At 45.4% G+C, this 23,010-nt stretch overlaps 1 protein-coding gene across 1 annotated transcript in view; it reads left to right on the top strand.

The window, feature by feature from the left end:
• LOC310780822 (monocarboxylate transporter 12-B-like) overlaps positions 1 to 22,555 on the top strand; it is a gene marked incomplete at both ends in the record, with an annotated part of 210,061 nt that extends 187,506 nt beyond the window's left edge. Inside the window, one exon of the mRNA XM_083641319.1 lies at positions 22,293 to 22,555. Coding sequence (XP_083497445.1) covers positions 22,293 to 22,555 — 263 coding nt within the window. The remainder of the gene's footprint in view (positions 1 to 22,292) is intronic.
• Between the last annotated feature and the right edge of the window lie 455 nt (positions 22,556 to 23,010).

Raw genomic sequence — 23,010 nt, 5'->3', positions numbered from 1 at the left:
GACACTATTTGCATATAGGTTGACTTTAGAAAATCTGGAGTATGTAATTCAAATTCAAAGATTCAAGGCCAAGGTTCAGTAGGTGGCATTTTGTTTTTGCATGATATTGTATGTTTTATCTAATGTCACTACTGTGGCATAGGGTGCAAAAAAAGATAGTAGACTTACTTTTTCGAAGTGGCGTCCTTCATTCAGAATGGTGCTGGTTGCATATGAATAGCCACCCAGGGAGTGATGGATTATGGGAATTTGAGTCCGAGTCTCCAAGCCCTGAGTCAATTAGGTGGCTCACACATGTGTGTGTGTGTGTGTGTGTGTGTGTGTGTGTGTGTGGGAATGGGGGGGGGGGGGGGTGTCACAGCAGGTGGCATTAAAAGTTTAGACATTACAAGTACCGCATAGTACCACACTTCAAATAAACCAAACTATACCTTTCACAAATCAACTCAATAAGTGTCAAACTAAATGAATGCCTGCTAAACTGTTTTCGGATGTGCGAGATGTGCAAAATAAATAAGCATTGTTTCCGGTGGAGTGTCCCTTTAAGGCCAAAACTAACATCTCAGTTGGCTTTAATTAAAACACAAGATAGGAATACATTTCAAATCACAACACATTGCCGTCACTTCAAATTACCTTCATACCTCCCTTTACATAACATTTAAAATATATTTCAGATTGTGTAAACCTCCCTTTAAACTCACGGATTTGGCTTTTGGAGGTTTCATTCAGCAGGTTTCAAAGATAAGTTGAATTGGATGTTAAAAAACGTTCCCTCTATACTGCCAACTGTCTTGCACCATCTCCATTCATCAGTGATTCAGTGCACCTGGTACAGAGCCTGACCACAGCCCAACTCTGATTGGCTCAGATTGATGTCAGTCACACTGCAGGATTACAAGCCCGCCAACTTCTGTTTCATGTAAAATACATTGGTGATACATTTTGCAGTGTAAACATTGGTGAACTGGGTTTACAATTATCAAATTATGTGTTCTTAAGTTAAAGCAACTCTGCTCAACATGTGGTAAAATATCAGCCAGGATGAGCGGTTAATGCGTGTCACACCTATGAACAGGTGAGGGCAATGTGACCCCTCAGCACTGGACCCAGATAAAACCACAAGGAAAGATAGCAGGCACACAGCAGGACAAGGTGCAGGGTGATTTTATTTTCCCAACATCAAAAGTGACAGTGAGGCAATCAGCATGTTGTCTGTGGATAAGAACACAAACAGAATTATTTACCCAAATACACAATGTTAACAAGCAATCCAAATGACATCAAATTAGCAATAAACAAACAATGTAACAATCAATTAAAGCAACAATAAACAATATATTTTAACCATGCTAAAGAAAAAAATGCAATTCACCTTTAAGGTCAGCATGAGTTGGACTGGCTCACAGCACCTCTGTAGCAGCAGACTGGGGTTTGGGGCAAGTTTTGCACTTCTTTTATAGCCATAGCTCCACCCATCTCCCCACCCACATGGCACAATCCACAAGTGAGTGAGTGAAGCACTCTGGGAGATGAAGTACACCAGTGGTGGCCATTTTAGTGTGCGTGTGCGTGTGTGTGTGCGCGTGTGCGTGTGCGTGTGCAAACAGACAAAATAGTCATAGGAAGTAGTATGTTTAGCAATAAAAAACAATATAACAATCAAACAAACAATAAACAATATATTTTAACCATGGCTAAAGAGAAAAACATATGCAATTCACCTTTAAGATCAGGATGGCTTGGAATGGCAATTCAACAATGGCTAACAAAACTACAACTTACTTAATAATGCATCTGAAGGGAGGATAAACACCAACTGAAACACCAACACAGCCTCTACTGCAGTAACGGACACACACTGAGTGTAGAGGCTGATTAGCGTCTTAAGTGCAGGTGTGTGGTGATCAGTCCAGAATTAGGTGCAGGTGTGGTGTATATGTGTGTGCGTGTGTGTACGTGTGTGTGTGTGTGCGTGTGTGTGTGTGTGTGCGCGTGTGCGTGTGTGTGTGTGTGTGTGTGTGTGTGTGTAGATCCGGTGACCTGACGGTTTCCAAGCAGTACTAGTAGTAGTAGTAGTAGCAGTAGTAGTAATAGTAGTAGTAGTAGTGTTGGTAGTAGTGGGAGTGGTAGCAATAGTAGCAGCAGAAGTACTAAGAATAGTAGTAGTAGTAGTAGCAGCAGCGGCAGTAGTAGTGGTGGTTGGCTGTTATAGCGCCACCATCTGGTGGATTGGTGTAATTTTTTTACTCTGAGTAGTGGGTGATGTCGTGAACCTGTGTGGAAAGTTTGGGTGATGGGGGGTGTATGGTTTCTGAGATCCACACACTTTTAGGGCAGGAAAAGAACAAAAGTAAATACACAAAAGTTTAAACATTTATCATTTCAAGACGGTTTCACGTATCCAAATTCTTTCTAAGATTTTTAATCAGGGAAGTCCAGAGATGACACACAAAAAGTTTGCGCTCATTCGGGCAGATGGCCTAGGACGAGTTCGTTTTTTTTTGTTTTGAGAAAGTCCAAGATGGCGGAAAATCTAGCAGACTTAAATGGGCGTGGTCTATATGGATAGATGCGTATTGATCCAGGGAATCCAGCAGATGTGGAATTTTGATTCTACGCCTCACGGTTCAGCAGTTATGGTCCAATACGTGAAATGGTCTGTTATAGCGCCACCATCTGGTCAATATGGCTAATTTTTTGTCTCTGAGTAGTGGGGCACATTTCCAACCTATGTGCAAAGTCTGGCTACTGTAGCCCTTACAGTTTTTGCCGTGCATACTGTTTTAGCGGAGAATATGAAAAATAATAATAAACGGAACAGATACAATAGGGATCCACGCACTTCGTGCTTGGACCCCTAATAATAAATATAGCCGCAAGCGGCGATGCGGGGTCCAAGCTTCCGGTGACTTGGGGGGTGTATGTCAGATAATATAGACACTGAATTGCACATTTAATCAGAGTTGGTATGTGCACAAGTGCACAAAGTTTGGTTGAGATTTGGTGACCTGACCGGGTTCAAGCAGTAGTAGCAGTAGTAATAGTAGTGTTAGTGTATATCTGTGTAAGTGTGTGTATATATATGTGTGTGTATATGTGTGAGTATATGTGTGTGTGTGTGTGTGTGTATGTGTGTGTGTGTGTGTATATGTGTGTGTGTGTGTGTGTGTGTGTGTGTGTGTGTGTGTGTATGTGTGTGTGTGTGTGTGTGGCGTGTGTGTGTGTGTGTATAGGTGTATATGTCTGTGGCAATGTGCACTGGAGCTAGCGGCTGAATTACACCAACTAAGGTACAACCTTGCTACAGTGAACATTTAAGCTAGAATCAGGGTGTAAATGACATTTTCAAGTCAACTTGGCATCTCAGGGCTTGTGGAGAGTTTGATTACACCAGGTGAGCAGTATGGAAGCATTCTATCTATTTGTTTATTTGTATGTTTTTGCTCATGGTCAACTTCACTCAGCAGACAGCTCTGTGCCTGTTGTGGTTAGAGTACAGTTCTATCTCTGTGTGTGATGCGTCCAGAGTGCTTTACCCAGTACAGTTGGAGTACAGTACCCAGTTGGAGGTTTCATTCAGCAGGTTTCAAAGATAAGTTGAATTGGATGTTAAAAAACGTTCCCTCTATACTGCCAACTGTCTTGCACCATCTCCATTCATCAGTGATTCAGTGCACCTGGTACAGAGCCTGACCACAGCCCAACTCTGATTGGCTCAGAGTGATGTCAGTCACACTGCAGGATTACAAGCCCGCCAACTTCTGTTTCATGTAAAATACATTGGTGATACATTTTGCAGTGTAAACATTGGTGAACTGAGTTTACAATTATCAAATTATGTGTTCTTAAGTTAAAGCAACTCTGCTCAACATGTGGTAAAATATCAGCCAGGATGAGCGGTTAATGAGTGTCACACCTATGAACAGGTGAGGGCAATGTGACCCCTCAGCACTGGACCCAGATAAAACCACAAGGAAAGATGGCAGGCACACAGCAGGACAAGGTGCAGGGTGATTTTATTTTCCCAACATCAAAAGTGACAGTGAGGCAATCAGCATGTTGTCTGTGGATAAGAACACAAACAGAATTATTTACCCAAATACACAATGTTAACAAGCAATCCAAATTACATCAAACTAGCAATAAACAAACAATGTAACAATCAATTAAAGCAACAATAAACAATATATTTTAACCATGCTAAAGAAAAAAACATATGCAATTCACCTTTAAGGTCAGCATGAGTTGGACTGGCTCACAGCACCTCTGTAGCAGCAGACTGGGGTTTGGGGCAAGTTTTGCACTTCTTTTATAGCCATAGCTCCACCCATCTCCCCACCCACGTGGCACAATCCACAAGTGAGTGAGTGAAGCACTCTGGGAGATGAAGTACACCAGTGGTGGCCATTTTAGTGTGCGTGTGCGTGTGCGTGTGCGTGTGTGTGTGCGCGTGTGCGTGTGCGTGTGCAAACAGACAAAATAGTCATAGGAAGTAGTATGTTTAGCAATAAAAAACAATATAACAATCAAACAAACAATAAACAATATATTTTAACCATGGCTAAAGAGAAAAACATATGCAATTCACCTTTAAGATCAGGATGGCTTGGAATGGCAATTCAACAATGGCTAACAAAACTACAACTTACTTAATAATGCATCTGAAGGGAGGATAAACACCAAAGGACCGAAACACCAACACAGCCTCTACTGCAGTAACGGACACACACTGAGTGTAGAGGCTGATTAGCGTCTTAAGTGCAGGTGTGTGGTGATCAGTCCAGAATTAGGTGCAGGTGTGGTGTATATGTGTGTGCGTGTGTGTACGTGTGTGTGTGTGTGCGCGTGTGTGTGTGTGTGTGCGCGTGTGCGTGTGTGTGTGTGTGTGTGTGTGTGCTTTTGATGACTATAGCCAGCACCCTGCATTGCAGCTTGTCATGCAGTCCATTTACCATTAAGGACATGTCTGTATTACACACATAATCCACCACTTTACATTAAAAGTCTGCCCTGAATGGAGATGTTTGAACTAATTGGTGTGGGTTGTGCTGTTACAATGGAAGTAAAGTAAAGGTAAAGTCCCACTGATTGTCACACAATGTGTGAAATTTGTTCTCCGCATTTGACCCATCCCCTGGGGGAGCGGTGAGCGCCGCGCTCGGGAATCATATGGTGATCTAACCCCCCAATTCCAACCCTTTGATGCTGAGTGCCAAGCAGGGAGGCAAATGGGTCTCATTTTTATAGTCTTTGCTATGACTCGGCCGGGGATCGAACTCACGACCTCCCAGTCTCAGGGCGGACATTCAGACCACAAGGCCACTGAGCTGGACACATGAGTGACAAGGATAATTCAGATTTAATTCTCTTTTTGGACCTTTCACATCTGAAGACACAATAATGTATTGGAATGTTTTTCCTTTCATATATCTGAAAGAAGGCTCCCAGCAAACACAATTACATCATGATGATGTTCTGATATCATCTTTCAGTGACGTCCAGGACTAGGCCAAATCACAGCCGATTTGGGGATCATTTAGACATCTACACAGGAATGTCAAGAGGACGTCGAAATATGACGTTACCATAAATAGGCATATTCAGTTATTCTGCTATGTACACAGTGTGTATTCAGCAGCGTTATACATAATTATATCCAGATTAACCTTTATTCTACATTTTCAAAAAATAAAACAGTTACCTGGCCGTGGTTTGAACCCAGGACCTCCAGCTTTGGTGTCTGCTACTTTACCCCTACACCATCCTTCCACAGCAATGACAAGGCATGGATATAACCTTATTATGGCATAAACTTGTTTTTATTCAAACGTGGGTGTCAAGTCTTTGTGGATCGGGCATTACTGTGTGACATCTAAACCAACTATGTATTATGCTACAGCAGATGCAGAACCCCAAAACACATTAACCCCACCCAAAATGCTACATTCCAACTTCCAGTAGTAGTAGTAGTAGTAGTAGTAGTATTAGTAGTAGTAGTAGTAATAGTAGCAGAAGTAGTAATAGTAGTAGTAGTAGTGTTGGTAGTAGTGGGAGTGGTAGCAGAAGTAGCAGCAGTAGTTGTAATTGACCGGTTAATGAGTTGTGGGCAATTTAGTGTTGGCGTGTGTTTCATTAAAAGTTTAGAGATTTATCATTTCAAAACGGTTTCACGTATCCAAAATCCTTTACTAACCTTAGGTCGGGGTAGCCCATAGATGACCCAGAAAAAGTTTTGTGTGATTTGGCCAAACGGTCTAGGAGGAGCTCGCAAAAGTAGGTTTTTGATCAAATTCAAAATGGCGGAAAATCTACCACACAGAAATGGGCGTGGCCTAGTGGGTTAGATACATGATGCTCCAGGGAAACCAGTAGATGTGGAATTTTGATTCTACAGCTCGCAGTTCAGAAGTTATGGACCGACAAACATGAAATTGGCTGTTATAGCGCCACCATCTGGTGGATTGGTGTAATTTTTTTACTCTGAGTAGTGGGTGATGTCGTGAACCTGTGTGGAAAGTTTGGGTGATGGGGGGTGTATGGTTTCTGAGATCCACACACTTTTAGGGCAGGAAAAGAACAAAAGTAAATACACAAAAGTTTAAACATTTATCATTTCAAGACGGTTTCACGTATCCAAATTCTTTCTAAGATTTTAAATCAGGGAAGTCCAGAGATGACACACAAAAAGTGTGGGCTCATTTGGGCAAATGGCCTAGGACGAGTTCGTTTTTTTTTTTTTTGAGAAAGTCCATGATGGCGGAAAATCTAGGCACACGCAAATGGGCGTGGCCTATATGGATAGATGCGTATTGATCCAGGGAATACAGCCGAAGTGGAATTTTGATTCTACGCCTCACGGTTCAGAAGATATGGACCATAACGCAAAATGGTCTGTTATAGCGCCACCATCTGGCCAATATGGCTAATTTTTTGTCTCTGAGTAGTGGGGCACATTTCCAACCTATGTGCAAAGTCTGGCTACTGTACCCCTTACGGTTTTTGCCGTGCATACTGTTTTAGCGGAGAATAAAAAAAAAAAGAATAATAATAATAAACGGAACAGATACAATAGGGATCCACGCACTTCGTGCTTGGACCCCTAATAAACGGAACAGATACAATAGGGATCCACGCACTTCGTGCTTGGACCCCTAAATATAGCCGCAAGCGGCGATGCGGGGTCCAAGCTTCCGGTGACTTGGGGGGTGTATGTCAGATAATATAGACACTGAATTGCACATTTAATCAGAGTTGGTATGTGCACAAGTGCACAAAGTTTGGTTGAGATTTGGTGACCTGACCGGGTTCAAGCAGTAGTAGCAGTAGTAATAGTAGTGTTAGTGTATATCTGTGTAAGTGTGTATATGTGTGTGTGTATATATGTGTGTGTATATGTGTGAGTATATGTGTGTGTGTGTGTGTGTGTGTGTGTGTGTGTGTGTGTGTGGCGTGTGTGTGTGTGTGTGTATAGGTGTATATGTCTGTGGCAATGTGCACTGGAGCTAGCGGCTGAATTACACCAACTAAGGTACAACCTTGCTACAGTGAACATTTAAGCTAGAATCAGGGTGTAAATGACATTTTCAAGTCAACTTGGCATCTCAGGGCTTGTGGAGAGTTTGATTACACCAGGTGAGCAGTATGGAAGCATTCTATCTATTTGTTTATTTGTATGTTTTTGCTCATGGTCAACTTCACTCAGCAGACAGCTCTGTGCCTGTTGTGGTTAGAGTACAGTTCTATCTCTGTGTGTGATGCGTCCAGAGTGCTTTACCCAGTACACCGACTGCATGCAAGTACCGCATAGTACCCCACTTCAAATAAACCAAACTATACCTTTCACAAATCAACTCAATAAGTGTCAAACTAAATGAATGCCTGCTAAACTGTTTTCGGATGTGCGAGATGTGCAAAATAAATAAGCATTGTTTCCGTTTTCGGTGGAGTGTCCCTTTAAGGCCAAAACTAACATCTCAGTTGGCTTTAATTAAAACACAAGATAGGAATACATTTCAAATCACAACACATTGCCATCACTTCAAATTACCTTCATACCTCCCTTTACATAACATTGAAAATATATTTCAGATTGTGTAAACCTCCCTTTAAACTCACGGATTTGGCTTTTGGAGGTTTCATTCAGCAGGTTTCAAAGATAAGTTGAATTGGATGTTAAAAAACGTTCCCTCTATACTGCCAACTGTCTTGCACCATCTCCATTCATCAGTGATTCAGTGCACCTGGTACAGAGCCTGACCACAGCCCAACTCTGATTGGCTCAGAGTGATGTCAGTCACACTGCAGGATTACAAGCCCGCCAACTTCTGTTTCATGTAAAATACATTGGTGATACATTTTGCAGTGTAAACTTTGGTGAACTGAGTTTACAATTATCAAATTATGTGTTCTTAAGTTAAAGCAACTCTGCTCAACATGTGGTAAAATATCAGCCAGGATGAGCGGTTAATGAGTGTCACACCTATGAACAGGTGAGGGCAATGTGACCCCTCAGCACTGGACCCAGATAAAACCACAAGGAAAGATGGCAGGCACACAGCAGGACAAGGTGCAGGGTGATTTTATTTTCCCAACATCAAAAGTGACAGTGAGGCAATCAGCATGTTGTCTGTGGATAAGAACACAAACAGAATTATTTACCCAAATACACAATGTTAACAAGCAATCCAAATTACATCAAACTAGCAATAAACAAACAATGTAACAATCAATTAAAGCAACAATAAACAATATATTTTAACCATGCTAAAGAAAAAAACATATGCAATTCACCTTTAAGGTCAGCATGAGTTGGACTGGCTCACAGCACCTCTGTAGCAGCAGACTGGGGTTTGGGGCAAGTTTTGCACTTCTTTTATAGCCATAGCTCCACCCATCTCCCCACCCACGTGGCACAATCCACAAGTGAGTGAGTGAAGCACTCTGGGAGATGAAGTACACCAGTGGTGGCCATTTTAGTGTGTGTGTGCGTGTGCGTGTGCGTGTGTGTGTGCGCGTGTGCGTGTGCGTGTGCAAACAGACAAAATAGTCATAGGAAGTAGTATGTTTAGCAATAAAAAACAATATAACAATCAAACAAACAATAAACAATATATTTTAACCATGGCTAAAGAGAAAAACATATGCAATTCACCTTTAAGATCAGGATGGCTTGGAATGGCAATTCAACAATGGCTAACAAAACTACAACTTACTTAATAATGCATCTGAAGGGAGGATAAACACCAAAGGACCGAAACACCAACACAGCCTCTACTGCAGTAACGGACACACACTGAGTGTAGAGGCTGATTAGCGTCTTAAGTGCAGGTGTGTGGTGATCAGTCCAGAATTAGGTGCAGGTGTGGTGTATATGTGTGTGCGTGTGTGTACGTGTGTGTGTGTGCGTGTGTGTGTGTGTGTGTGTGTGTGTGCGCGTGTGTGTGTGTGTGTGTGTGTGTGTGTGCTTTTGATGACTATAGCCAGCACCCTGCATTGCAGCTTGTCATGCAGTCCATTTACCATTAAGGACATGTCTGTATTACACACATAATCCACCACTTTACATTAAAAGTCTGCCCTGAATGGAGATGTTTGAACTAATTGGTGTGGGTTGTGCTGTTACAATGGAAGTAAAGTAAAGGTAAAGTCCCACTGATTGTCACACAATGTGTGAAATTTGTTCTCCGCATTTGACCCATCCCCTGGGGGAGCGGTGAGCGCCGCGCTCGGGAATCATATGGTGATCTAACCCCCCAATTCCAACCCTTTGATGCTGAGTGCCAAGCAGGGAGGCAAATGGGTCTCATTTTTATAGTCTTTGCTATGACTCGGCCGGGGATCGAACTCACGACCTCCCAGTCTCAGGGCGGACATTCAGACCACAAGGCCACTGAGCTGAACACATGAGTGACAAGGATAATTCAGATTTAATTCTCTTTTTGGACCTTTCACATCTGAAGACACAATAATGTATTGGAATGTTTTTCCTTTCATATATCTGAAAGAAGGCTCCCAGCAAACACAATTACATCATGATGATGTTCTGATATCTTCTTTCAGTGACGTCCAGGACTAGGCCAAATCACAGCCGATTTGGGGATCATTTAGACATCTACACAGGAATGTCAAGAGGACGTCGAAATATGACGTTACCATAAATAGGCATATTCAGTTATTCTGCTATGTACACAGTGTGTATTCAGCAGCGTTATACATAATTATATCCAGATTAACCTTTATTCTACATTTTCAAAAAATAAAACAGTTACCTGGCCGTGGTTTGAACCCAGGACCTCCAGCTTTGGTGTCTGCTACTTTACCCCTACACCATCCTTCCACAGCAATGACAAGGCACGGATATAACCTTATTATGGCATAAACTTGTTTTTATTCAAACGTGGGTGTCAAGTCTTTGTGGATCGGGCATTACTGTGTGACATCTAAACCAACTATGTATTATGCTACAGCAGATGCAGAACCCCAAAACACATTAACCCCACCCAAAATGCTACATTCCAACTTCCAGTAGTAGTAGTAGTAGTAGTAGTAGTATTAGTAGTAGTAGTAGTAATAGTAGCAGAAGTAGTAATAGTAGTAGTAGTAGTGTTGGTAGTAGTGGGAGTGGTAGCAGAAGTAGCAGCAGTAGTTGTAATTGACCGGTTAATGAGTTGTGGGCAATTTAGTGTTGGCGTGTGTTTCATTAAAAGTTTAGAGATTTATCATTTCAAAACGGTTTCACGTATCCAAAATCCTTTACTAACCTTAGGTCGGGGTAGCCCATAGATGACCCAGAAAAAGTTTTGTGTGATTTGGCCAAACGGTCTAGGAGGAGCTCGCAAAAGTAGGTTTTTGATCAAATTCAAAATGGCGGAAAATCTACCACACAGAAATGGGCGTGGCCTAGTGGGTTAGATACATGATGCTCCAGGGAAACCAGTAGATGTGGAATTTTGATTCTACAGCTCGCAGTTCAGAAGTTATGGACCGACAAACATGAAATTGGCTGTTATAGCGCCACCATCTGGTGGATTGGTGTAATTTTTTTACTCTGAGTAGTGGGTGATGTCGTGAACCTGTGTGGAAAGTTTGGGTGATGGGGGGTGTATGGTTTCTGAGATCCACACACTTTTAGGGCAGGAAAAGAACAAAAGTAAATACACAAAAGTTTAAACATTTATCATTTCAAGACGGTTTCACGTATCCAAATTCTTTCTAAGATTTTAAATCAGGGAAGTCCAGAGATGACACACAAAAAGTGTGGGCTCATTTGGGCAAATGGCCTAGGACGAGTTCGTTTTTTTTTTTTTTTAGAAAGTCCAAGATGGCGGAAAATCTAGGCACACGCAAATGGGCGTGGCCTATATGGATAGATGCGTATTGATCCAGGGAATACAGCCGAAGTGGAATTTTGATTCTACGCCTCACGGTTCAGAAGATATGGACCATAACGCGAAATGGTCTGTTATAGCGCCACCATCTGGCCAATATGGCTAATTTTTTGTCTCTGAGTAGTGGGGCACATTTCCAACCTATGTGCAAAGTCTGGCTACTGTACCCCTTACGGTTTTTGCCGTGCATACTGTTTTAGCGGAGAATAAAAAAAAGAATAATAATAAACGGAACAGATACAATAGGGATCCACGCACTTCGTGCTTGGACCCCTAATAATAAACGGAACAATTACAATAGGGATCCACGCACTTCGTGCTTGGACCCCTAATAACAACAAACTACAGGGTATTTACAAGCCTGCCCGATACGACTGTTGTCACCCATAGACTCAGTAGGCTCGCCATCAGCCCCATTCCCATCGCTGATAAACCTGCTAGTAGGTCAGAAATGCTGGGCTCTATCTTCCCAAAAGCGCTATTTTAGCGTTTGCGCTCATTTAACTCATTGAGTGCCAGCCACTTTTGGAGAACGGACGCTCCCAGTGCCAGAGTTTTCAGAGCGTTTTCAGTGATTTCTCGAGGCCCACAGAATATTGTGTGATATTACTATGTAAACACCGAACACGCAAAAAGAACAAGGAGACTCTATTGTATCATCAGCAAAAAAAAGTTTATTGATACCATTTTCCGTTCTTTAGTTATGAGCCGGAGAAGATAGGTTGTTTTCAGCGTTTTCAGGCATTTCAAATTATAAGCTGAGATATTCAGCCTTTTGTGAAATGCAGCATTTCAAGCACATTCACTGACTCTAGATACGGTAATATTTTCTGATGTAGTGATGTGGTGTAGTTGTGTCCTGCCCTGCGTGCCCCACCCCCCCTCCCCCCCCTCAGCTGAAAACTCCTCCCCACACTAGTAACACACAGCCTCGCACCAAGCGTCTAGGAAGCCTGGGAAGCGCCGCCTCCCAGGCAGCGCAACATGGAGAAGCCACACGCGGACTGCAGTGAAAGGTTTGGCTTTTCAGTGTCGCGCTGCTGCTTTTCTAGCGGCTAATCATGTGGAGAAACTATGCTGACAGACAGACAGAGGCAGAAGGACTCAGTTGTGTGCGCGGATTGACTGTGTTCGCAGCCCCCGTCAGTTGCAGCCAGAACAATCTACATGGCTCTGGAGTGCAGCATGAGCGGGTTCTCTTTCATCAAGGCTATTTTAGGCTGTGTATTCCTGACATTTCTGTAATCTGGAGAGCACTGTCGCCACCTAAGGGTTCTGTAAAATAGGTTATAGACCTCCAATAGCTACTATAGTTGTACAGGAGCTGCGGAAGGCTTTGATCGACGTCCCACCGTCAAAAAACGCATTGGACGTCGAAGGACGTCCGTGGCACTCTACGTCACTATTTAATTGGACGTCGAAGGACGTCCATGGCATTCAATGAGTTAATGCCGTGTGCAATGCAAATTGGGGGCGGACACAAGAGCATGCCTGTGATAAATGTACTGGGCATTGGCTGCCACAAGCCAAAGCAGGCGTTTCAGTGCTAAAATGTGGTGATAGATGGCATTATACTATAGTCAGCAGCGCGCAATTACTTTGCGCTAAAAGCTTTGAAAAGGACCTCTTACGCGCAACTACCTCTCTGCGCTGGGTGCGCTGCATGGAGATTACCGTTGCGCTCCCAGCGCAGAGAGGTATTTGTGCAGTGGAAAGTGGAATTCGTTTTGGATATGTCATTACGCACAGCCTTGCCACTCCAAGACATCAAATTATGCTCCTAAAATTGGGTATTAGCAGATAACTCAGTGAGGCAATCAACTATAACTCACTGAGAAACTTTTATCACATCGCAAAGAGGGAAATGAATTGAGAAAACTTGTTGGACAATGGACATAGGCTATTTACCTCGAATAGTACCTCGAATTTACCTACGAACCTCGTTTGCCACTCGTTAACTCGAACCAGGTTTTTCTAATCAAGCTGAGAGCTGGTGCACAGGAAAATGCCCGTGCACTGGAGCTCATGCCCGCAAAAGAGGCGTGGTTTTTAACAACTGCCAATCACAAGGCAATATGGACTGCTCCAACTCCGACAGCGCCAGACACGCCTATTTCCTCATTGAATGAAACCGCAAATAAAAATCTGTGTTGGATATTATTAGTCTGTTCCCGAATGACTGTCTAAAGTGACCACTTTTATCCACACCAGTAATTTCTTTGAAGAGCTGTTTCTACCTCCACGTAGGCTATCTACAGCAGCTCAATTCACCCTCTCAATAAACTCAAAACCGGCATGTCTTTTGTGGAAGCAATGTGTAATCTATCTCAGTCCAAAATCCGTATGTATAGACCATTTAGGCTCAATGAATAATAATGATCTCATGATGTGTTTAGTCGCACTGATTGAATAATTCCTATAGGCTAATCAATAAAAAAAAGAATGATAATAAAATAAAATAAATGCTTCTGAACTGAATCGACACAGTACGTGCGGGCATAGATTTCATTTATAAAAAATAGCCTATTTTGTGGTCACATATATAGGCTATTGTCAGCAGAGTCGCATATCTCCATATTTCATATAATGATGCTGGAAATATGACGTTCAATCACATCATACAGGCCAAAAGCAACACAGTTGCAGCTGCAAAATGCAGGAGTAGCCTAGATATGAATCATCTTAATATGGGATCGCCTGTGTGCAGGTGATCCCATATTAAATTGCTTAGATGTAGTAGGCTATTCTAGCATGTATCACCATTTCAATTCCAACCCAACGTCAGTCTCAGCTCTGTTTGCGCACACGGCACCGTGCGCTTTGGAGACATTTATGTAACCTTTTTATGCCGGTTTAGTGATATTTCTCCACTCACTATTCAGCTGCAATCGATCAGCGGGGTCAAACAACGTATCTAGGCTACTTGAGAGCACAACAATGAATATATAAAAACATATTCCAAAGTGGTAAGTAGGGCTTAATTAAAATGTAGCCTGCAACAGGTGCAAGGCTTTAGTCCTTGATGTTGTGCTCGTTATTTGGGTGAATTTAGTTAGGTAAAATAAAATATTAATAATCAGAAAATTATTAATATTTCATAAAATTATTAAAATATCAAATATGTAATCCTTGATAAGGATCAACCTTGGGGCACCACCTGCCTGATCGCAGGACCTAATCTGAATCACCTTTAGTCTTATCTGAAGTGGGGGAGTTTCTAATCCTTAAGCAACAGTTCACCACAGCTATCACAAAATCACTCTGAAACAGTTGAATTCTATTAAAAGTTGACACTATTTATTATATATAAAATAATAGAGAGGTATGGGCAATACAGTCAATGAATTTCAGTTATAACTAAGTTATATTCTAAAACACTTCGCTGCAATGGGGAGAGAAAGCGTGAGGTTGAGAGAATTTATCTGCAGGGAAAGTGTAAGGCACCGGTTGGACACTAGGGGGAGGCAGAGTGTGTGTGTGTGTGCAAGTGTGTGCGTGGCTGGGAAGCTATACCGATCTCTACCCAAAATGGCGGACCTGGAGTGGTAGGCCGACACAAGATGGATGACAAAGGGGTGTGTTTGACACAAGATGGAGGTCAGGCGACCAGTGGCTATGTGTGTGTATTTATAGGGGAAAGGTTTGTGCACGCGCTTGCGCACGTGCCCGTGGCGAAGAACTAACGCTGTCTAGATGAAAAAGGCCGCGAGGTACTCGCTTCACCACGGTTAGGGTTTAACCGACGTTTAACTGGTGAAATGAGTTCCCCTCGGCTCATAGACTATCTTAGACCCGCTTCAGCGGCTCGGTGAAGAATTAAATGGCTAGCGTTTAAACACTCGGATTCAGTAATGCATATATGAGCACAATTACAGTCAGACACAACAGTCACAGATTCATTTACAGCATGATATCAGTCAATCATGTATATCTATGGATATATATCATCTAACTCTAAACAATTCTAAGTCCGGACTTGAGTGATCAATTCAGTCTCTTACTTGGCGTGCACGCTCAGTCCTGCACACGCGGGTGCAGTGGTTTGTTATGGTCGGTCTTGCAAGGTTCCTCCGGCGCGGAGGGGGGGGGGATGCTCGTCTAGCGTGCGTCCGCTGTCCCGTGAAGGAAGGAGTGGAGGGGTGAGAGCAGGCAGTCGAACTCAGCTGGCCACGTTGGGTTCTTGGATCTGCTGTCGTCTCGGTGGAGGAAAGGGGGATCTCACAGCTCGCTTCTTCGGGTTGAAGGCACTCGCCTGGTCGAGGCGATGCGGGTCGGGTTCAGGATATCAAAGCTAGCTTAGCTCTGATGGAGGTTTCGTCAGGCCTGGTGGCGGCCTTGCTGCTCAGCTGCAAGGAGGGGGGAAGGGCGGTTTGTCTCGAGTTAAACCACACGTCCTGTCGTAGCGATGTGCCACTTAGAACTTCTCAGAGGAGGACCTGTCTGTAGCTAGGCTACGTAGGAACTGAAGATTTTGGGGCTTCAACCCTGTATATAATGTGATGTGCAGGGCGTGTCTTTGTTGTAGATCAGCCACTCCGATTGGCTCATCTTATCTCACTTACAGACAGGAGAGTTGGCTGTCCTTTTGTCACTCTTTGCTAACAAAGGAATGGCTCGGTTCCCTGCCGTTTTAGCATGGGTGTGTTATTCAAATTGGCCAAATGGCCAGGTATGTGGGGGTTGTGTCTCCCACTGTCTCCACACAGAACAGCTAGTATTCATCCAACATGTCTTTCATTCAATGTCAGTGTTCATTCAACATGTCTTTTATTCACTGTCAGTGTACATTCAAAATGTCTGGCCCAACATCCCCCCGATGGTTGAAAGGGTGTGTTCTGGCGCAGTCTTTCGAGCATCTCCAGGGCCATGCGGCCTGAGGGTGGCGACCCATTGGTTGCCTAGTCCGTGAGGCTGAAAGGAGCAAGTTTGTTAGGTCCTACGTTATGTGGTCCTATCTGGGCTCATGTCCGGGCCGATCACCTGTGTCCGGGCAGGACTTTTTCTCAAGCTATTCTATCATTCTATATCACACACAAACAATACATTCAGATTGTTATACTAGTCTACATCACACAAAGCAATACATTTAGATTGTCATCCTTCAAGTTTCTTAGGCAGGGCCTGGGCCCGGTTCTCTGTCTTGGTCACTTAGCTCTTCGTGTTTACACGATTTGCATAAGGGGAAGGGAGAGAAGGAGTGTGAGGTAGTGTGATGACCTGGTTACATGTTTGGTGAATGGGGGTCCAGTTGCCTTGGGGCTGAACTAGACTAGTTTGGTCCCTTCAGCCAGGGGCTGCTGTTGAAGGGTGTCTCCAATCGTGAGATTGTGACATTGAAATGCGTCCATTATCTCAACGTCCACGTCATGTCTGTCAGGGTTGAGATAATGGAGGACAGTGTCATCGATGTGTACTGTGGCCCCTCGGGGGACTGTGTAGAACACCGTCTGATTCATAGGCTCAGTTTAGTGACCGTGTCATAGCGGTTGTGTGACAGTGTTTTAGCCTATATGTTCTGCGGTTCAATGATTGGTAGGTTGACAAGGAATCCTATTTCTAGATGCTGTGGATCTATGAAAATTGGGATTGCACTGCCAAGACTATATGCCAAGTGTACCTGAGAGGGCTAGGCCACGGTGGTCGTGGCGGATTTTAAGATTTGTTCAACCAGAGATAGGGAGACTAGGTAGGGGGGTATGTTACCCCCACTCAGACTGGTGACTGAGGAGGATATCTCCCTGTAAGGTCTTGTGTCAAGTCTCTGGTTGCGTGCACATAGGTCTTGTCCTCTCGTACTATGCTGGTTAGAGTCTGTAAGGCATGGAGGTTGAGTCTGAGTTACTGGCAGTAGGGCTCTATGTAGCATAGGTTAGTGGTTAGTGCATACTAGTGGAGTGAGTGGACATGCACCTATCCTGGCTACCCTACTAAGTCTCGTTCACTACCTCTGTGGTGGGGCTTGCCCCCCCCCCCCCTTTGGAGGTGTGTACGAGCTGTTAACTGACACTCCCAGTGGCTGCCGCATCAGCGCTGGGTCAGGTGCATGCGTCGGGTTCTGCACCAGAGTGTTGGTTGAACGATTGTCCAACTTAAAGAAAGGAGTGCCGCGCATCGTCATGTTTTGTTCTCTGTGCCGGGGCAACGGCTGGGAGAATGCCTGCCTGCCAGGCAGTTTCTGTCCTGGGCTGATGGCCAGGCGTATGGGAACATTCGCGGTTCGAGCGGGAACTGACGTGCGGGTTTCGTTTGCGGAGAATGCGGGGAGCAGCCGCTCCTGTTTGCACAGGCGGCGGTACAGCTCGGGGCTAGCAGTGGAAACGTTGCGTGCCGGCAGCGATGTGCCAGCTTCCTTGATGACAGCGACTTGTCTGTCTGTGCTAGGCTGGCGGCCAGGTGACGCCCATGGCTTTGGCGTTTGAACCTGAGCCCAAATGCGATTGCTGGAGCAGTCGATGATTGGGACTAGCCGGTCCAGGAGATCCTGGCCAATGAGAAGCGGTTCGGTATCGAGAGGGCTGATGTGAATGGGGTGGCGTATAGTCATCCCCTGGAAGGTAATGTCCAGCAGAGCACGCTCAGCAATGGGGGTTTGGTCTTGTGTGTAGCTGGTGATGCTAACATCACAAGGCTCGATCCGAAGTGGCCTATTGGTGGCGTGCATGGCTATGCAGACCTTCTCGAAGGTGTTGGCACTCATCAAGCTGATGGAGGCTCCTGTGTCCACTAAGGCGAGGGTGCGAGTGCACCCCCCTACCACCACTGGGGTGTAGATATGATGGGCGTTGCCCTTGCGGACAAGGTTGCCCATGAAAGTTAGAGTAGGACGGTTTGGTGAAGCCTGAGAAGGAGACTTAGGAAGGGATCTGGTTCTTCGGGGTCCCCTTTGTTGACAAAGCGAACTCTGGCAGGTGGCGGAGGTTCCCCCCTGAGTCATGCGACCGGGGTTTTGTCTGGCTCCGGCGGGGAGCCAGCTGGTTTGTCTTTATCGAAGAACATTTTTACTGTGTCAGCTAAAGCGTTCAGCAGTCGGGTCGACTGGTCTTCCGCGGTTGTTCGCCTGTCCCTACCGTCGGTGTCGTCCCCTGACTTCTTCTTCTTCTTGGGTTTACGTGGTTTCTTCCATGGCTTTTCCTGGGTTTGGCCTTGGAAGTTACCTGACGGGTGTGGGTCCTGGTCTTGGCTCTGCCCGGACCGTCCCTGACTTGGATGGTAGAAGCTACCATGAGGATTTTGGGCCGGCTCCTGGTTCTGCCAGGGCCGTCCCTGGGGGTTTTCTCCCCCTTTGCCCCCGCCCCTGGAGCTTACCTGCCTGTCGGGCTGGTGGCTGGGTGCGTGGGGCCGCGGTGGCCGGGGAACAGCTGGTGCTCTGACTTCGGGCACTTTGTCGCCCTCTCGGGCTAGACTGTCAGCTACTGGGTTCTCTACTCGGTAGTGGGTCGCTCCAGATTGGTGAGAGAGCGCTTGACCTCCCGTATGTAACGGTCAATGTTAGAGGCACGGTTAGTCGGGTCAAAGCGTTCTATGTCCTTGGCGAAGGACTCGATCCGTCGGTCGCGGATGTCCCTTTCCCGCGTGGTGAGCAGATCCTCAGAGTCGGACGACGGTGAGTCACTGAGGTCGTCCTGCTCCGGGCCGCGCCCCCCCCCCCAATCCAGAAAGGGGTGGGCGTCGCCTCGACCATGGCAACGTCCTTCCTCCCGTCCCGGGGGAGGGGAGGAGTCGATGTAGCGATCATTGCGGTGCTGCCCCCCATCGCGCTCGGGCGCAGATGAGGGGTCACAGTGATGGCGGTCATCATGGCGTGGCGGCGGCGTGTTGTCACGATTGTGATCATTGTGGCGACGCCCCCCCTCGCGCGTGCACGGTGGGGAATCGTTGCGGTAGTGACGCTCGCTTCTCCTACTCTGCTGGTGATCGTCAGAGCTATGTCCCCCCTCGCTCTTGCGTGGCGGGGGGTCATAGCGGTAGTGACGCTCGCTTCTCCTAGTCTCTTGGTGATTGTCGTTCCAGCAGTCGTCTGCCCCCCACCCCAAAGGTGGGGGGCAGTCGTCTCGGCGACGGTCATCTTGGCGACATGGCGGAGAGTAGGCACGACGGCGGTCGACATAGCGATGTCCCCCCTCGCTCTTGCGTTGCGGGGGGTCATCTTGGCGACATGGCGGAGAGTAGGCACGACGGCGGTCCACATAGCGATGTCCCCCCTCGCTCTTGCGTTGCGGGGGGTCTTGGACGGCTTATCTGGCGCAATGATAGAGCCCATATATATTTTGTGATGCCATGTCTGTTTGTTTGCTCGACATAAATATATTTTGTGATGCCATGTCTGTTTGTTTGCTCGACTTTTCGTGCTGGAAATGTACTTCCATATTGTGGCACCTAGAGACCACAGCCACAGGCTCCAACGCCGTTAAGGCACACACACCAAGAAGCAGCTTAATATTAAAATAGGAATCTTTATTATCGACAAAAATATATAGGCTATATATGTTTTAATTAAAACAGCTCATAGCATCACAGCACAGGTTGGTTGACACTTGTTACATATCACCACGTCATGTTACGTGTAAGGGCTCCCGCAGGATGGTGGTCTTACACAGTAGCCTAAGTTATACAATCAAATCAAACTAATGTATCACAATGACGAAATAAACCATAACCAGCCAAGGCAGTGGCGCAAGAAGCCCCTTGCACGGGTGGTCCGCCAGCATATCACACACGTTTGTGGTCGGCCACTCGTTACGAAAGACACCTCTGGGGCTCGCGCTCCCGAAAGAAAGCAGCAACAGCACACCAGCCTGTCGCAGCCTCACTGGTATGAACGTATAGGTTACCCCAGCGGTGCATACAAGACCCCAGCCCTCCGTCGAGGCAAACAGAGCCCAGCAGCCGTGGAATCACCAGAAAAGCGCCACTGATTCGCCAGATACTGTACACGCCTACTGTCTGGATAGGCCAAGCACAAAGATCGACAGATAAGACCGCCAAAGAGAAACAATACACCGGGACATACCAAACAGTTTGGACAGGAGGGGTGTAAATGAAGCAACTCAGTAGTTGTTGAAGTCCGAAAAGCAAACATTACACACAAACAAAACGTTTATATATTTTTATCTAATCAAAATTGTATACCCCTCCCCTGGACTCAAATTAAAGAGAGTGTACCCTCCCTCAAACTAAATTTAAAACAAGATTACCCTCCCCTATTTTCCTCCAGTGGCCCCTTCCCTAAATAACGAACGGTCCCTAAGCCACTAATCTTGCTTCGTGGTATAGGCCTCAGAAGTAGCTCAGGGTCTGATGTATAATATATTGTATGTAGTGTAAAGTTGTGTGAACTGTCACAGTTTTTAAAATGAAGTGAATTTAGTAAAAAGTACAGCCTCAAGGCTGGCCATTATAAAGAGGCGGTATTAGCTCAGGAGGTAGAGCTGTCACCTGGGAGTCGAAAAGCTCCCCGGTTCGAGGCTGGCCCCTCCCGGTAGCATGCCGAAGTGTCCCTGAGCATGACACCAAACCCCTAACTACTCCTGACGCCTCGGTGTGTGAATGTGTGAGTGTAAATGGGTGAATGTGAGGTCTAGACTATATAACATGGTTTCTACATGTATAAATACAGTCCGTTTACCATTATAAAGGCTGAAACAATAAAATGTAAAGTGCGATTTCTCAAACACTCCAAAGTTTGGAGTCCAATCTAGTCTAATCTAAATCTGAATTGAGGTGATAGAGTCAGAAAAGTGGTGACTCATTTCAAGTTTAAATGGAGTGTCTATTTTAGGGTTAGTATGGAGCAGTTAGAGTTCAAAGAGGGCATGGTTTCACATTGAACTGCTGTTTAAAATAAAAGGCAGTTGCCTCCAGTAAGCCATGTTTGCCAACACTGACTGTATAACAAGATAAAGAGCTGAAAATTGGGGAAGTAGAGAAAAAGAGCAAAAGGAGAGACAGAAAAGTGTCTAACGTTTACGCTAACGTTAGATATAAAACAAATTGTATGTGTTGTTCATATGCTGGAACCGCATCTCGATTTAGTTAATTCTATGACCATTGGTAAAGTAATGTGGTAGCTAGCTAACGTTAGCTAAACAAGCTAATTTAGCATTATCTAGCTACAGTCTGGGCACTTATGCTGCATTGTTTATGGCCAGAGCTGGCAAGTGGCAAAAGCGTCATCTCCAACCTATGCCTCGAGCTTCAAGGCTTCAAGTGGTAAAACCATGGATGCTAATAACCATTAGCTGTCTAAGCTAACAGCTAATAACAACAATAACGTCTAATTGTGTGGGTTTAACCACCTATTGTATTGGTATGCTGATTGGTCTGAAAGCTTACTATTGTTGAAAATAAAATAAAAATGTGTCAAAAATGTGTTTTAAATTCTTACAATCGAGGGTGCCATGTTGAAATGATGCGCTGGGAGCAACTATGGGTTGAGAAATCATACCCGAGTTTGCGAGTAGGAACTCCGAGTTAACGTGGCGTTTTATTTGATTTTTGCTAAGTAGCAATTTGCGACTTAAGGTAAGGTGTTACTTAGTTATTGTAATAAGATTACAGTAACGCGTTACTTAGTTACTGTAATCCGATTACAGTAACATTTTACTTAGTTACTGTATGGCCCCGCCCACTCTGTCCCAAACAGCTCCCAGTGGGTGGGGATGATGTCTCTTGGCCCCGCCCACTCTGTCCCTAATGGCTCCCAGTGGGCGGGGGATGAAACCTCTTGGCCCCGCCCACTCCCATTTGGGCAACTCTGTACCATTTGGACTACTTTGTTACAAATGGCTGCTGATGGGCGGGGGGTGATGCCCCTTGGCCCGCCCACTCCCATTTACTACTCTCTCCCTTCTCTCTCTCCCTTCTCTCTCTGTCTCCCACTCTTCTCTCTCTCGCTCCCTGCAGGTTGGCTGGTTGATGTAACAGGAAGTTACACGGCCACGTTCTTCCTCAGTGGTGCTGCCCTCCTGAGCAGTGCATTGGTCCTCTCCATGGTTGCCGGGATACGCCGCTGCCGCCGTCGGCAGGCGATGCAGCATCAGGCGGCCGCCGTCACCAAGGACACCAAGCCCGAGCCCCGCCCCCATGGGATGGCCGACCAATCAGACTCCTACATTGCCTTCAACAAAGCGGCCAAGCCAGCCAACAGTCAGATCATCGCCTCATGAAAAGTTATGTTTGTAAAGCTGGAGCCTGTTGGAAGGGAGAGCAGCGGTTTGCCAAGACAGACGTCAATCAAATAATTACTAATTATTTTACAGTATTGGTAATGGATTTTTTTTTTTACTGGAGCCCAGTGCTGTTTCTAACTCAGTGGGTAGCTCCATGTGCGGGGGGGGGGGTCTTCTCACTTCTCACTCACACTTTCGAATCGTTAGTTTCAAGTCAATCGCTAGTTTCAAGTCTTCTTCAGTACAGCATGATGTTCATTTTGTAAATTATGGTCCCATAAAGTAGATGACAAAGCAGACTATGTTTTGGGGCGTGATAGCAGGCTCTGTGGGAAACCCCTGGTCTCACGCTAGCTGTCCTCAAACCAGTGGTGGCTGGTCCATTGAGGCACAGGAAGAGCAACCTCCTCCATTTTTGAGAAGAGGAGGGAGATTTGATAGATAATTTTAAT

Source organism: Poromitra crassiceps (genome assembly GCF_964638095.1).
Source record: "Poromitra crassiceps genome assembly, chromosome: 8".
Taxonomy (NCBI): domain Eukaryota; kingdom Metazoa; phylum Chordata; class Actinopteri; order Beryciformes; family Melamphaidae; genus Poromitra; species Poromitra crassiceps.
The sequence above is the reverse complement of the archived record's forward strand: the minus strand, read 5'-3'. Positions and strand labels throughout refer to the sequence as shown.